The sequence below is a fragment of the Rissa tridactyla genome, chromosome 1, assembly GCF_028500815.1.
Source record: "Rissa tridactyla isolate bRisTri1 chromosome 1, bRisTri1.patW.cur.20221130, whole genome shotgun sequence".
NCBI classification, from domain to species: domain Eukaryota; kingdom Metazoa; phylum Chordata; class Aves; order Charadriiformes; family Laridae; genus Rissa; species Rissa tridactyla.
This window is the reverse complement of record NC_071466.1, coordinates 164,801,136-164,816,565: the sequence shown is the minus strand read 5'-3', so window position 1 is coordinate 164,816,565 and position 15,430 is coordinate 164,801,136. Positions and strand designations below refer to the sequence as shown.

The 15,430-nt window shown below is 39.1% G+C and overlaps 1 protein-coding gene across 6 annotated transcripts in view; it reads left to right on the top strand.

Annotated features, from left to right (window-relative positions):
- TCF20 (transcription factor 20) overlaps positions 1–15,430 on the top strand; it is a 130,130-nt gene that overhangs the window by 101,481 nt on the left and 13,219 nt on the right. For all 6 annotated transcript variants that reach the window (XM_054191052.1, XM_054191042.1, XM_054191062.1 and 3 more), the window contains one exon: positions 13,355–13,448. In XM_054191052.1, the coding sequence (XP_054047027.1) occupies positions 13,355–13,448 (94 nt within the window). The remainder of the gene's footprint in view (positions 1–13,354; positions 13,449–15,430) is intronic.

Here is a 15,430-nt window from a genome sequence, read left to right as displayed (position 1 = left end):
GTCTTCCTCAAAGGGCCCTTTGAAGGTTCCAAAAACCATCTCACAGTAGTGATGGTTTTCATAGTCTTATCCCACTCCTCGCTGCAACTAAAACTCTTTTTTCAGATTTCCCCCCCTGAACTTAATGAAATTCCCATTTTTACTGTGATAGCAGTCCTTGTTTGCTTTGTGTCACAGTGGGGTAAATTAGGGGAAAGATGTGGGGCTGGGGGAAGTGGAATAAGATGAGGGTAGAGTGAGGTGGGAACATAGCAAAAGGTCAAGGCTCCTTTGCTGTTAAAAGTACAAAAGAGGGAAGAGTGTCCCTTGTAAACCACTTCTGCTCCACTGAGGAGTCTGTTGTGAAGCTGAAATATGGTTGTAATTTCATCTAGGCTAAGTCAGGGTTGTTAGAAGCTGTTCTTCTCCCCCACACCTCCCCTTCTGCCAGCACTACTGCACTGTGACGGAACTAAGCCAGGCACCTGATCTGGCCAGCAAATTCTTCCCCACCCTCAGTCCCCCATTTTTATCACGCTGTTTTTTGGCTGGACCAGCTTTCTTGACTCTTTGTGTCAGTACTGATACAGGGGAAATGCTCCAGCTGGGAAAAGGAGGAGGGGCAGCAGGTTGCGCAAGTACAGTCTGATGTCTTAAAATAGTCTGGAAGTGAGTGGACTAGTCAAGACTGTGACTTCAGATAGAAAGTTTTTCCAGAGCAATATTACTAATTACACAAACAAGTAAATTCAATAAAAGGTACATGTTAAAATTTGTCTAAGGTGGTTCTCAAATATATATAGCTTTGCAGTATTTGTTACTGACGTGAAGTGCAGCTATCTAGTTACCTAGACATATGAAAAGGTAGGGGGTTTTTTTTTTTTACTATTATTATTCCATGATCTAGAAGTGCTAGGGACTGGACGCTCTCTCCCCTCCTCTGGCCTGATTTGCCAGCTGGAGTAACCTAAAGCCGGTGTTTCTCTTCAGCTGAAAGGACTAAAATAGCTGCAGTTTCTTTTGAGAAATTCTAGCAGTGCTCAGGGTCTGACTTTAATCATGCAGATCTGCTTCAATTGTCTTCAGACTTGCTGAACTGTTGGTAGGAGTAGACATAACAGCGTAGGACTTAGGAAAAAAAAAAATCAACTGTACTCAAGGTGCAAAGACGGTGGTGGGTAGCAAAGCTCACCCAGGGCTCTGCATGCTGCAGCTGCCCTGTTTGTCACTACCTGAGCTACCAGTGGGAAAAATGGATTGTGTATTTCTTCCTGAGGCCTGGCTGCATAACCAATGTAGCATAGACGCGCTTAACTCGGCCATCTAATTGTCTGTGTCCGAAGCTTTTCCTTCTTTTGGGGAAAATATTAAAGATTCTTAAACACTGATTGTGCAATCTTCACTTAGTCAAGATTTTTTTTTTTCCTGTTTCTATCTCCTTGCATGTTTTCTTTTGATTTACGCTTAGGTCCCTTAGTTCTAACTCAGCTGTATGTTTGTATTTTTCTCATGGCTTATCGTTTCCCAAAATGTGGGTTTGTTGGTACTTTGCACTATACCGCTGTTAATTGCAGCTTTTCTTGCACCTCTGACTCCTTTATTCTTACTGAGAACTCGCACTTGCTAAGTTTCAGAAAGTTATTGATGATTAAAGGAGACTGTCCAGTGTCATAAAAGACTTACTACTAAGGGAGGGGAGAAGGGAGGAGGGTGTCCTGGCATGAATCTCTGAAATGGAGACTTTCTCTAAAGGACACTGCTGCTCAATGTGAAACTTAAAAGGGGGACAAAAAAAAAAAAAAAGGAGGGGTGTGGATGGGAGGGAAAGGCAACTTCATGTACTTGAGTTCGGGTTTGAGAGCTGTGAGCTTTCAGACTTTGTGCTTGCACTGTCAAAACTTCCCTAAGTGGCCTTTGTCAAGTCAGTTAATTATTCTGTAAAGCAGGCTTTAAAACCACTTATTTTGTGACCATTAAGACAAATTTGTAGGGTGCTTTGAAAGTCGAAAGTACAGTATGTGTTTAAATTGTCAGGTGTTCTTAATTAAATTGGGAGATTAGGGAGCTGATACAAGGTTACCTGTTTTAGCTGCATAGGTGTAATGGGAGGAAGCTATGTTTAAAGTTTGTATCATTTAGAGTCAGGACCATAGAAGATAATAAAAATGTTTTGTTATGTGTTTACCTGATGTTAGCTTTCTCTTTTCTTGTAGAAAGTTAAAATGCTGAAGATCCTAACTTGAATGTACTAGTACCAGATGTAAATTCATTATTAGATTTAATCGTTAAGTGTTTTCTGATGGAATAACTCTTCAGGTTAAACTTAATCAGTAAAATTTCAAGGTTGACACAATGCATAACCAGTGCTTTCCAGAAAACTAACTTTTTTTTTTTTAGTGCTAATTTTAGGAAATTGTTTAGGTTAGATTAGAAAAATTCCAATACCCACATTATAGGTACATAAAACTATTTTACGGTTTTAATGCAGCCTTAATTCCTATACTTAAATTTAATTATTCCTCCTTTGAAGTGTCACATATTGTCATTGGGGAGAATAAGGATTCTTTAGTGATGCCACATGGTGCTATTTCTCCAAGCAGAAATTTGCAGAGGCAGTTCCTGGGGAAAAGGAGTTTTGAATAGTTACCAATAAATTCAGTTTTCTGGACAAATAGCTTCAAGGGTATTGCCAAAAGAAGAGTTTTCTGTTCTGAGTCTCTGAAGCTGTCTAACAAAGAAGACTTTACTGCTGACTTATGCTTCTGCTTTTGGGCTAGAACCTTCAGAAGATGGAGGAATAAGAAGTGAGAAGAGGGTGTGCCTGTGTAAAACTAATGAAAAACAAAACAGAAATGCCAGTATACTTCAATTTCTGCCTCAGATAAAAAAATAATTACATTTCTTTTTGATCTTGCACAGTGACTTATTTCTAGTAGTCTATGGCTCATACCATCCTTTTATCTTCGTATAGATTGATCAAGATTTATAAAAACTGAAGATGTGGCTTGCAAATAGATAATATTATTGCCTTCACCACGATTCAGCAGTGTTCTGAGCCCGAAAGATCTTCATTAGTTTTTTTTCTCTTCAGATCTGGGCAGAACCACACAGCTCCTTAATCCTTAGATGGAGGAAGTGCTTTCCCCAGGAGAACAACACTAAGTCTGTCCTTTAAGGAAACTACTGACACTACCTCAGCGGCTTTGTAATATCCAGCTGGAATGCCATCCGGCCTTGGACTTCTGCTGCTATTTATACTTGCTGCCACTTCTAAACTGCTGCTAGCTCATGCGAAGTTTTCCTGTGCTGTGTGTCTCTGGCAAGCCTGCTGACCCTAGATGTTTTTGAATAAATTCAGTTTAGAATTCATAAAAAGTAGCTATTATTGTAATGGGCAGTTTAAGCAGCACATATATCATTATGGTTTGTAGGTTTTTTCCTGATGATTATTGAATAGTGAAATAACTTAGATTTTTGGCCAGCAAACATTATTTTACATAGAGCTCCTCTTCTGTATCTGAGGTAATTTCATCAATCTGTGTTACTGATTTGTTTTGTTTTCCTCAACTGTGATTGATTATTTATTCCTGTAGTTCATGACTTTGTATCTTCTTTTCATTTTTTTTTTTTTTAACACTGATGTGTTACTTGACAGCTTATCACTGAAGAGAGATGTACTGACTCACAGACATTGCTCCTTCTGCAAGCGTTGCACCTTTACCTCTTCTTTTGGATTCATTTGACCTGCTGCTGTTGCTCTTCTTCAGCTGCTTTTCCTGGGTTGGTAGCAGCAGCCACCAGTGACCTCGGGAATATTTGTGTACGCTTTGCTACTGCTTATTATAGCTCTGCTGCCAACTACTGCTTCAGCGGCCTTCTGGAGGAGCTGTCGTCTTCTCATCATTCTCTCCTTAACAGTATTAAGTAGTATTTTTATTTGCTACCCTTTTTCTAGAGAGACAAGTCGTTCATTTTCCAGTAAAATGAGCATTGTACCTTTTTCACCTATCCTTACTGTGCAATAGGAGCAGCTCTTTCAACCTTAATTTAGGAATTGGTATTCTTGAGTAAACATCCATTTGGAATACTGTTAGAAACTATTTTTTTCTAAACTATCATTTTTGCGTACCTGCTTCTTTCACATTCATCTGCCAACTTCCTCTTTCCTTATGCCTCAAATGTAAGTTACTTGTCATTATTTTATCTGCCTTCATCCTGCTTCTTTTTCTTCTTTCAGTTTCAAGAACTTAAGATCTACTTCCAATCAGTGCATCCCGACAAATTTTATCATTTCCTAATTGAAGCACCTCACTTTCAAAACCCTGCACACTTACCTTTGTTTTCCTTCACACATTTCTTCAAAGCCCTCCTTGTCTGGGATTTCTTCTGAACAATTGGATATGCTTAGCCTGCTGCTGTGATGGACTCTGCCCAACGCTGCTGGCTCAGTCTCACCGTTCCTATTTCATCCCTTTCCATCCACCAACGCTTTGTTCTGTATTACCGAAGTGTCATGCACAGTGGGGCTCTGGTTATGATGAGGGCTTGCACAGATTATTACAAGTAATGACAAATGGTTTATTTCTGTCCAATATTACAAGTCTTTGTGTTGTTTGCGGGAGTGGATTTGTGCTGCACCCTTCTTCCTGCCAGGTTGCATAGGTATTTAATATCTTGTCAAAATCTTTTCTGTTTGCCTTGCTCAAAGGCATTTCCTTATTTTTAAGCCTTTACAAAGGTTTTGTTTCTGTTGAATCCACGGCCTTAATAACATAGTGATTGTGTCCTTAATGAACTAGACCTTTTTTTTTTCTTTGACCTTTTTAGTAAATACTAAGCATCATCCCCTTTTTTTTGACTAGAGAAAAACTAGTTCTGTCATGTGGTTTGCCTCTTGAAAAGAAATTCCTGGAGTTTATTGCATTTTCTTGTTTATGTCAGGTTTTTCCTTTTTTTATGTCACTCCAGTCATTGGTATTCAAAGGCATTGTTTTACAGGAGAGGGATTTTGGTAATTATTTTATCCTAAAACTCATTCCCTTATGGTGGTGGTATCGCTTTGTTTTAAGGAAACTGCATGCTTTTGTTTTATACTGCGCTTGGTAGACCTTGTGCTAAATAGAAATTCACTATGTATTTGGATATTTCCTGTAATCAGTACCCAAGATGGTTGGGAAAGAAATCTAGTACCAGCAGAAAATCCAACTGGAGTAAATGCTCTCTCTTGCTGACTGTGCTGTTCACACAACTCTGTATGTCCCTATCACATAATCAGTGCTTGAAAATTTGAATTTCTATTTCCTCTTTTAAGTCTGCTCTTCTATCTTTCAGACCTTTTCGTAACTAAATTGCACTTATTGTTGCACGTTTAATTCCCCAAATGAATAGCCAAGATAACATAAACTGCATAATTTTTTTCTGCTAGACTTGCATGCTTTAGCAAATTCAAATCCCTATACTTGTAAGTGGTTGTCTGAAATGTTTCTCTCATTCGGGGTGGCTCTTTGTCATCAAAGGAAAAAAGATTTACCCATTTCTTGTCTTCTTGGACTTGGTAGTCTGTGTATTATTTTAATATTCCCTTTAAAATACGAAATGGCTACAAAGGCATGTACTTAGCCCGCTTAATTTGAAATTAAACATGCTTTTTTTCATTACAATTTAAGGCACTATTTTGGGTCAGTTTTGCTAAATCTGTTTTAGTTAACCATCATTTTTCTCTTGCAGTATCTGACCTCTATTCTGGTTCACTTATGCTCGTTCCTTATTTCATTTGTGTTTTTTTTTTTCTCCTTCCATTACTTGAGAGGCGGGGAGGGTTCATCCTCCTCCATGATTTTCTCTGCTTTACACCAGTCTCATCTCCTAGAGTATGTTCATGCACATTTAAACCTTTGATCACTTCACCGAGTGAACGAAACACTTAGGCTTGTGTGGAGTCGAGAACATGAATTTATCACTTAGATCAAACTTCAGCCCTTTTATGTAATGTTACAGTTCAGCTTAGCCTTCCTGTTATGGAGGTAAGACTGAAGATTCTTAAAAACTTGTTATCTAACAGTATAATTCCTGTGAGCCTGCATTCTTTTTCATAATCATGGGGCTTTTTTTTATTGTCCATTGTGGAATTTCACAGTCAAATCTGCAAAAGAACTGCCATTCCAGGCGGGTGTGAAAATGTGTTTTGTTGTGGTGTCCTGTCTCCGGCAACGGCCAGGAGCAGTTATCTTCAGAGGCGTGTGGTAAACCAGACAGGCGGAGAGTGCTACTTGTGTGTTTTCTCCCTGCTTTCGTCGGTCACAGCTTTAGCGTAGTGTATTTTGGATCACTGTGTTCAACAGACAGTGGTATACGTGTCCTTGATGAATTTAGCTGATCTGGTTTTGAACTCACTTTTGTCCAGTGCAACACTTCAGCAATGAGTTTTATAGTTTAATTATTTGTTGTGTGAAAAAAAGCAGATTTATTTTACATTTAAGCCCGTGATTTGCTTTCCCTACTTGGAAAAGGCTAAGAGTCATCCACTTATGCACACCGTATTTGATCTTGTAGATCTCAATCCCCCTTCAATTACCTCCTTTGGAAAAGACTTACTCTTTTCTCATATGGAAGCTCTTTATGTTCGTAGCTATTTCTGTGTTCTGTCTGTTGGTTGTTTTTTGGTTTTTGGTTTTTTTTTTTCTGATCTGTTGTATTCCTTTATTGATAGGATGACCAGAACCACACACAATATTCAAAATGTCGGGGTTCTACAAGAGTAATACATAATGAAGATTTGGATTCGTTACCGATTCTTTTCTTAATAACTTCTTAAGTTGTGTCTGTCTCTCTTTACAGTTGCAGGGACTGCATAATGTTTCTGTCCAGGATGACTACTAATACCTTCTCATGAGTAGTATAAGCTAATTTAGAGTCTGTCATCATGTATATGCATAGGTGAAAATATTTTCCCTGTGTGCATCACTTTGTACTTAACAACATTAATTTTCATCTCCATTTTGAGATGAGAGATTGTAAGATCTTTTTGCAGCTCTTTACCCTCGATTTGAGATCTGACTACCTTGCATAACTTTGCAGACTGTGCAAGTTTTCACACCTTTTTGTTCACCCCCCTTTTTGAGAGTCTCTGTTAGTGCAGTGGAATAGCTTAAGTGTCTGCAATAGGACCTTAGAAATTTTTGCTGGCAAACTGTTCCTTGTCAAAACTAACCATTTATTTTTGTTCTTGTTACTTTCTCTTTTTCCTTTGAGTTGAGGGAAATAGAATGCTGTGTTCTTTATTTCAAGTGCTTCTGTTGTACTTTAGTCAGTTTTGTATGTATTGAGTAAGATTTCCCTTTTTTAAGACGTTTTTCAGTTCTCGTATTTCTTCTGGTTTTTTTTTTTCCCATGCCATCCATTTTGAGCTGCAGCTTCCCTTTGTGCTTCAGCAGCCCATGCAGCACTGCAGTTCTGACTTTTTACTGTGTTCCCTAATGCAGCTTTGTTAGTATAGCATCTTCCAGATCATTGATTTGTCTGTTTGCTGAAATCTTAGACTCTAAATTTGTCCTTAGTTTCTTGAATTCAAGATAGCTGCCCAATTTTACTTCAGTGACTATTTTCCTTTATTATTTCTTGATTTGCTTGGTATAGGAGTATGTCATCATTGGCAAGAGATACCTTTTAATAATGCAAGTTTAAAGGATTTTTATCTTTTTAATCGTGGAGTTCATATTTCTGATATTCTGTGCCTGGGTTTTGGAGAACTTAAATTGTTTGACAGGAAATGGAAACTAATAATTCTGTATCCTTCAGTACTGGTTATCTCTAGTCCCAGTCACATAAGCAAATTTTTTCGTTAACCAGTATCTGCACATCAGATTGAAGATGCTTTGTTCCTGTTGCTCCTAGCAGAATGTTTTCTGCTTCTGTTTCCTGAAAATGTCTGCCTACCCTCTCTTTTTTTCATCTCAATCCCTTTTTTGCAGCAGTCTTCCAAAATCACTTATTCCTTTCTCCTACAGCAAACAGTACAAATATTTTTTTTTCTTTCCTTGTAGCTTGTTGGAATAAGTTGTCTCTCTGTATCCCGCTTTCCAGGAAAGAGAATGCGGCTGCCTGCTGCTTCTGTTGCCCTTTTGCCTGGATATTAAATCTGAGCCTCTGCCTAGCCTGCCAACTGTTTAATCAGAAATAGTCAGAAGGCCCTCCTTCCTAATATTGCAGCTGACTCTGAAATCCTCATTATCTTACATCTGCATTCGTGCGGTGCAATTATACAGAAGCAATTATTTTCCTAAAAGCTTATAATTTAAACAGATGAAGGAATATGAAAAATGCATATAACGCGTAAAGTGAAGACGTGTACCTGTATAATTAATGCCACATATATTTCTTTTTTTGCTTGCTTTTCTTTTTTAGTAACCTTCAGTTGTTGCTTTCCATTTTATTCCGTTTATGCGTTCTTGACACTGGTAGGCAAGAAGGGGAAAAACAAGGAGATAACCTAGAAAGCAAAGCAAAGGAAAAGGGAAGGAAACAGAGAGTAAAGGAAAAACTGGTGCTTGGAAGAGAGGAAGTTAGAACAAGGCCTCAGTGTGGGGCACAGGTGAGCAAAGTGAACGAAGCAACCGATCAGCAAGAAAAGACTCTTTGGATTATAGACAGTAGAAAATACGATACGGTTGCATCTGTTGTGAATGTCCTTCCTTTTAAACTGCTTTGGTAATTGTTCCGCAAGATAGATAGTGGAGGAATCCTCTGAAAACACCTTGTATTACTGTCAGGTAGAAGCATTTAATTTCTGCTTCTGAGCAACTGTTCCTGCTGCTACCCAGAATATGTTGGAAGGGCGAGTCCAGCAGCTCCCATCCTCCCACCAGCAAAACCCTGTCTGCTGTGGCATTCCAGTACGCCTAGATGAAGACATTCTCTCTGTCAGTGCAGCGCCAAAGAGAATAGTTAAGGTGTGTGTTTTACTTTAGCGGCTTGGGGCACTTCTTTTCACAAGTGTAGGAGCTTGTGCTTGGTCGGGAGGAGGAAGGTAAGTGTCTCTGGACGTGTTCATGTTCTGACACCTATGTGGAGTTGGGTACAAATCTGAGGGAGGCAAAAAATGTACCCCAAAATGACACCCCTATTTATTAAATTGCAGAGGAAAAAAAACCCCAACCAACTTAAAGCAGAACAAATAAAGATAGTGGATGTTTTAGTATTTTGAATGAATCGGAGCAGCTCTGCTGCCGCTGTGGTAGCTGTCCCCCAACTGTTCACACTTCCAGGTTGGGTGTTACTTCATTTTGGTAGGCAGAGAATGATGAGCTGTAGCGAGGAAGAAATGGGCTGCTAATAGTGTGGAGAGGTAGAGACAATGTATCTGGCTTTAATACTATTGATAATTTAGTTCAAGGGATGGAGTGTCTCTTCTAAATGGCACTTTTCAGTCTCTCCAGCCTATTCTAAGTGAGATATATGTGCCTTGTGGCCAGAGATGAATTGTGGAGATAGGACCTCTGAATCAATCTTCGCTGTGTGGTCTTTTTTTTCCTTCTTTCCCCCCCCCCCTTTTTTTTTTCTTTTTTAATTCAAGCCAGGAGTTGATTAGATGCCTGGCAATGATTACTATCCATTGGCACCTCCCATTGGGAGCACACTCCAAGTACCAGCCTTCAGCTCTTTCAAGCAGGGGAGGTTAAGCAGGCTGCTTACTGAGCAAAAGGAATTTCTCTTCCCATGAGAGCCTGAGTGCTGTTTCCCTGGCTAAGAATGCTATAATTCCTTTACAAGTGACAAGCAGGCTGCTACCATCTGCTGGTGAACGGCTGCAGGATGGTGGAGTTTGGGTGAAAATTTGCTCATGGACCACAGAGAACGATCAGTGGTCATTAAGCCCAATTCGTATGTTTCCTGTATGAAGTTCTGTGATTTTATTTTCGTTTTAGAATGTTTTCTAGTTGTAGTGTACATCTCTTATTTTCTTTTTGGTTTGAAACATAAATATATAAGGATAATGGTTCTGACCAAAGCCACAAAAATTACTGGCAGGAGCTATGCATCTTTTTATCCTTTAAGGCACAGCAGTGATGTCTTGCAAAAGAAGACTGAGACCATCCAGAAATTTTTTTAATCACTTTGTTCTGTCTTGCTAGAAACACCTGGATATATTTGGAAAGTACATGGTGATAGTCTCTTTCAAAGATTAAGTGGTAGACTAGTAAGTTGTTTTAGAACCATACAGCTTTGTAGGGTGTCTGCTTTGTTCAGTCACTGTGGTGTATCACGAAGGAAGAACTTGAAAGAAAAGAGTAGTTATTGTGTATGTGGTTCCCCCAGCTTCCCCTAAAAGAAGCAGATGGTCGGGGGTCCCAGGAGGTAGAAGAAATGGGGCCATTAGACTGTCAGTGGCTTGTGAAAAGCAGAAGCATCTGCCAGAATGGAGACTTGTTCAGCAGCAGGGGAGCCAGCAGCAGCAGATGATCTCTGCCTTGAGCAGTCAATGGTATTGTAGTCCACTGGGGAATTGCTGTTGTGGGCGTAGCTGCAGGTAACCTTGGTAATAATCTGGTTGGTCTGGCAGATTTAAAAAAAGGGAAATGAAGGCTTGGTGCTCATGCTCTGGCATCTTAACTACCTACTTTTCCTGTCTAATCAGTCCTAACTACAACCGATTTTGAAGGTATTCAGTACCCATTCTCAGCTGAGCGCTACAGGCACACTTAGAATTCGTCAAAATGCCTGTCATGTTTCTGCTGCAAGTTTCAGAATAGCAAGATGAACCACGCTAGATGCAACAAAGAATAAGTTCAAAGACTAAATTAACATTTGGAAAAGTATCAAAAATTTTGGTAGGGGTCATCTTGTTTTCGGTTGTATCACACAGCACACTCTTCTAAGACATGCCTTTTTAGTGTTAAGAAATATTTTACACAGCTGCGGTTTAATCTCTGCTGCTGTAGTTCTTATGCTCTTATTGACTGCTCTGTACAGGACAGAGTGTTCCAGGGAAGAATCACCTCTTCTGTTGCAACAGTGTGATGGTACTTCAAAGAAGAGATAAAGTGGGGAGGACAGAATGCCTCTGAGGAACAAAACTAGAAATTAATTTCTGTGTTCAAAAGGAATAGTCAATTTGGGTTCTGTCCTGTTAGAATAATTAATCTCAGTCAGCCACATCTAAAAGCGAGAATAAAGCGTACAGGTAAAGAGCTGTGGTTCAGAACTCCTCGAGCTGCGCTTTGTGAATACTTGGCATAGGTGAATCCGGGACTATTGCCAGTACATAATATTCTTCTAGGCTTGACTTCATAACCAGGAAAAGACATTTTCTATACATGAAACCTGGTTTTACTGTCATGAGAGAGTGAATTACATTGCAGTTTGGCTAGAGGTCCATACATTTTGGTGTGCGTTTAAATATTGGTTTAGATTTACTTTTTTTTTTTCTCCCCCTTTGGAAACTAGCGTTCGTGTTCTGACAGGCAAAAATAAGCTGCTTGGGTGTCTCTTTCTAGGCCTCAGGGACGCTTTCCTTACATCATAAATACTACAGGACTTTGTCGTGATACACATTCGCTGCTTAGAAGACAGACACAATTTAATAGGGAGCGCTGAAGATGAGGCTCAGGATGCTTTGGCATAACCGAAAATAGAAGGCAGTATTCAAGACTGCAGTTGTAGATGTCATGAGAACTGACATCTCGCAAGCTTTTCTGTTAGTTGCATCTGCTTTGATTTGGAGAGGGCCACCTGGTTTATGGCTGGAGCTAGTTTTGCTTTCATCCTCATTCAATCATTTAAATACAAACTATAGTCATCTCTGCATAGCATAGAATAGTAGGAAGAGAATCACCGTTGTGTAGTCTTAAGTGTTTTTTGAAATATTGTAACCAAAACTGTGTTTACTGTGCAGAGCGAGGGACTTCGCTGTGGCTGTTATCTTTGGCCACTCTATTCTGCAGACCTCTGCTGCCACATGTATGTTGTTCAGGGATGTGGAGAGGTGTGGCCTAGCTGATGTGGCCTATCTTGGCATATGAGCCTCCCCGTACGGTAAAAGGAACCACCATGCTTTTGACCGGTGCCAGCTGCATTGCTGGTTCGAGCACATCTGTTCTGTGTGCAGTACAGGTGTAGCTTGCTGGTAGTGTTAATAGAGCACAAGTAGTTTGACGCTAGTTTTTCCAATAGAAAAGGAGTTTTTAGATCACTGTCATCATCTCTCCGTATGCAGTCAGTGGCCAAAGGCAACTTCTTATAGCCTAAACTCAAGATGAATTGTACCAGTTATACGAGGCCTTATTGTGGTGTTCGTTGTGTTTATCAGCAAAACCAAAATTCTGGTGTTTCTTAAGTATAACTCAAAAGTTAGTGTAGGTCATCTTTTCTTTTTCTGTCAGTAGTCTATTTGCTTTTTAATTTTTAAGTAGTAGTGGTCTCTTAGGCTTTGTTGGTTTCCGCCTTATTTTGGTTTGTGCCTTATTTTCTTTTTTGCAGGGAAAAATGTCAACCTGTCAGATTTCAGCTTTCATCAGAATGTTAGATTAGTTAATGAAAATCACTTACTGTATACGTTCAAGAAATGAAGTTGCTGTCTGAATGAGATGCATGATGGGCCTGCTTCCTTAGGTCGTTCCTTAAGTCTTTCAGGATGAAGTGAATGGATGACTGGCTTTCATTCTCTGCACTCACATCTGTCTGATAGCATGGTTAAATACATCATTGACCAGTTGAGGTAATAGCATTTAAGAACTGAAAATTGAATGTGGTCATCAGATGAGTCTTACTACTTTGAAAATAAACGTATGAGCATCTTTCTAGCACTGCAGGCGTTTCTTTTGGAGATACGCCATTTCTGTGACGGTGAGGTATTTTCCCTTGATGGCATCTTCTCCTAGTAAGTCTTCTTTGATCATCTGTGAAAAAATGTTCAACTTGACTTCATCTCTTGGACTGCTAGTGATAATGAAAATGATGTAACCAAATTACTTTTGTGCTAATGGTATCTTCTAAATCATTCTTTGTCACGTTAATTCTCATTTTAAAACTGCTGTAGACCCGAAGAGCTCTTTTCCTCCAATTTTAACACTGATGTCATTGTCACATACTGAAACATAGGCCAGTGCAACTGATTTGAGAAGGGTTTCAAGTTCTTTCTGAACGTTTGGTTTTAACATTTCATATCACTTGCCTGGTTAGCACAGCTGAAAAGTTTGTTGTTTGAAATGTTGTTGCCTATTCAAAAGGCCTTTCTTTGTATAGTGTGGAAAGATACAGTCTAACATTGTGATACTCAAGAAATTTGTGCAGGAACGTGGTTGATAAAATTCCCAGGAAAATGAAGATATTTAGAAGGATGATTGCAGTATTCATTGCTATTTCTTGGTTTCCCTTTCAGAAATGTTCCCATTGCCAGGAACCGGGAGCCACCTTAGGCTGCTACAACAAAGGCTGCTCCTTCCGATACCATTACCCATGTGCCATCGATGCAGGTAAGAACAAATGACGTGCTAACTATGTTTCACGCTTAATCAAAATATAGAACACTAAATAATTCCAAGGTACTTTACCAATTTACTCCCTCTGTTTCTCACCTCCTATGAAGATACAGTAATATAAATGGTGAGGAATGATGTCAGATAAACAGTGTACAATAACTTGTACGGACAAGATGGAACTTGTAATGAAAAAGAATCTACCTGAAAGTGCAGAAAAAGCCTGGTTTTGGGGAATTTGGCCGCAATATGAGAGCAGATCGCTATTTCCTTGCAAAAAAATAGAAACCTTTGTTAACAGAAAGTAACCAGAAGGGTGTTTCCTCTTTCAGGGTTACACTCCTCTGGATAGGCATAGTAATGATTTCAAGTGCAAAGTGTTTGTACAATCATCAGTACCACTTGCAGTACAACCTTCCTTCTCCTTCCTTAGAAGCATTTCAGCCAGTCTCTTGAGTGGATCCAATCATTGTTGGGCAAGCTAATGATTTGGGTGGTATTATCTCCAATGATAAGCCTGGGGTTGTGAGTTGGCATTGTACAATAGTGAAAGTTTTTCATGGAAATAAACTTTATTTTTGGGTAAGAAGTGCCAGCTCAGAATGAATAATGTCCTGCCATTTCCCTCCTCTGGTACTCACTTCTATCATGTAAAAGTTAGTCTGATAACACGCAGGTAAGGATTCAGGATTACAACTCTTGACTGGCAAATACTTGCAAGCTTCCTGTTTATTATCCCGATTCCACAGCAGCCCACTTGCTTCACCACCTATTTTATGCTGGTTTTCAAATGTTAGAGTATTTGAAGTAGGTGTGCTCATTTCTGAATGACTGCATTGCAGCTCTCACTGTGAAATCCCACCCTATTGGAGCACCGTGTTTTATTCTAATAGAAATGTTTTCATTAAATTAATATTGCAGTGGAATACTGCTAGTACCACCGTATACATGGAGAATCCTTGATATTACATGAAATAAGGTTTTAAAGAGATACTATTCAGGTTGCAAAAACCACACACTCGAAAAATTGCCAGAAATTAGGGTGTCTGTTTAATTTCGGTCTCTTATGAATTTATCTTATAAGATAGTAGTTGCCTTTTTAAAGACTGACATCTTTTTCCATAAGGCCCTACCTCAGCCTGTAGGATGAAAGGGTAGTCATTCATGAGCATGTGGTGTCCTCACTGATTCTGAATTTTATTTACTGCGTATGATTCCATCTCAGTTCTGAAAGTGGAATTGTGCAGTTTTCTGTGATATTCATCTCTGTCATGCCTAAGAGTTTCATGAACATTAACAAACTTTATATTTACAGTAGATTTGAGGGACAGAACCATCAGGTTTGTGTTCATATTGCGTTTAGTAATTTGTTTCTGGTTTGTGACCTGCTCTTTTCAATACCATCAAAAACCAAAAAGAAATTATAGTGAATGTTCCCAATAGTTTGGGGTGCTTAATTTGCATTTTTGTGTTACTAGGTACAGTATGTAGCATTTTCTATGTTCTAAACACAGGTATCGAAATTAAGATAATTGTCCTTTTTCTTCAGATATATCTTCCTCATTAACTCTACTCCACTTCAGCAAACGTGGTAGGATCCTCCAGATGACAAATTTACTGAACAATCATGACTGATTCCCAAGAGAAGCTCTGTGTTAGGCATGGAAGAGGCAGTTTCCTGTACAAAAACTAGTATATAATCATACTATTTAGTCCATATTAAATGTAATATAATACGTCTACCATATAATAAGTAGAAGTGGGCTACATTAAATTTGGCTTTTCCTCATATTTGTCTTGACTTAGCAACCTTTGAGGTTTTTTTAGAGTAGCTTTTTGTGTTCAAGTTGCAAGGCTATGCTTACTGCATTTTCTTTTAATTTTCTTATGAGACATCACGTTGTCATGTGGCCATCTGTCAGAGTGCACCATTCCAAGCTAATTTCCCCCCTTTGAGTAATATGGCAGTATTAAATTGC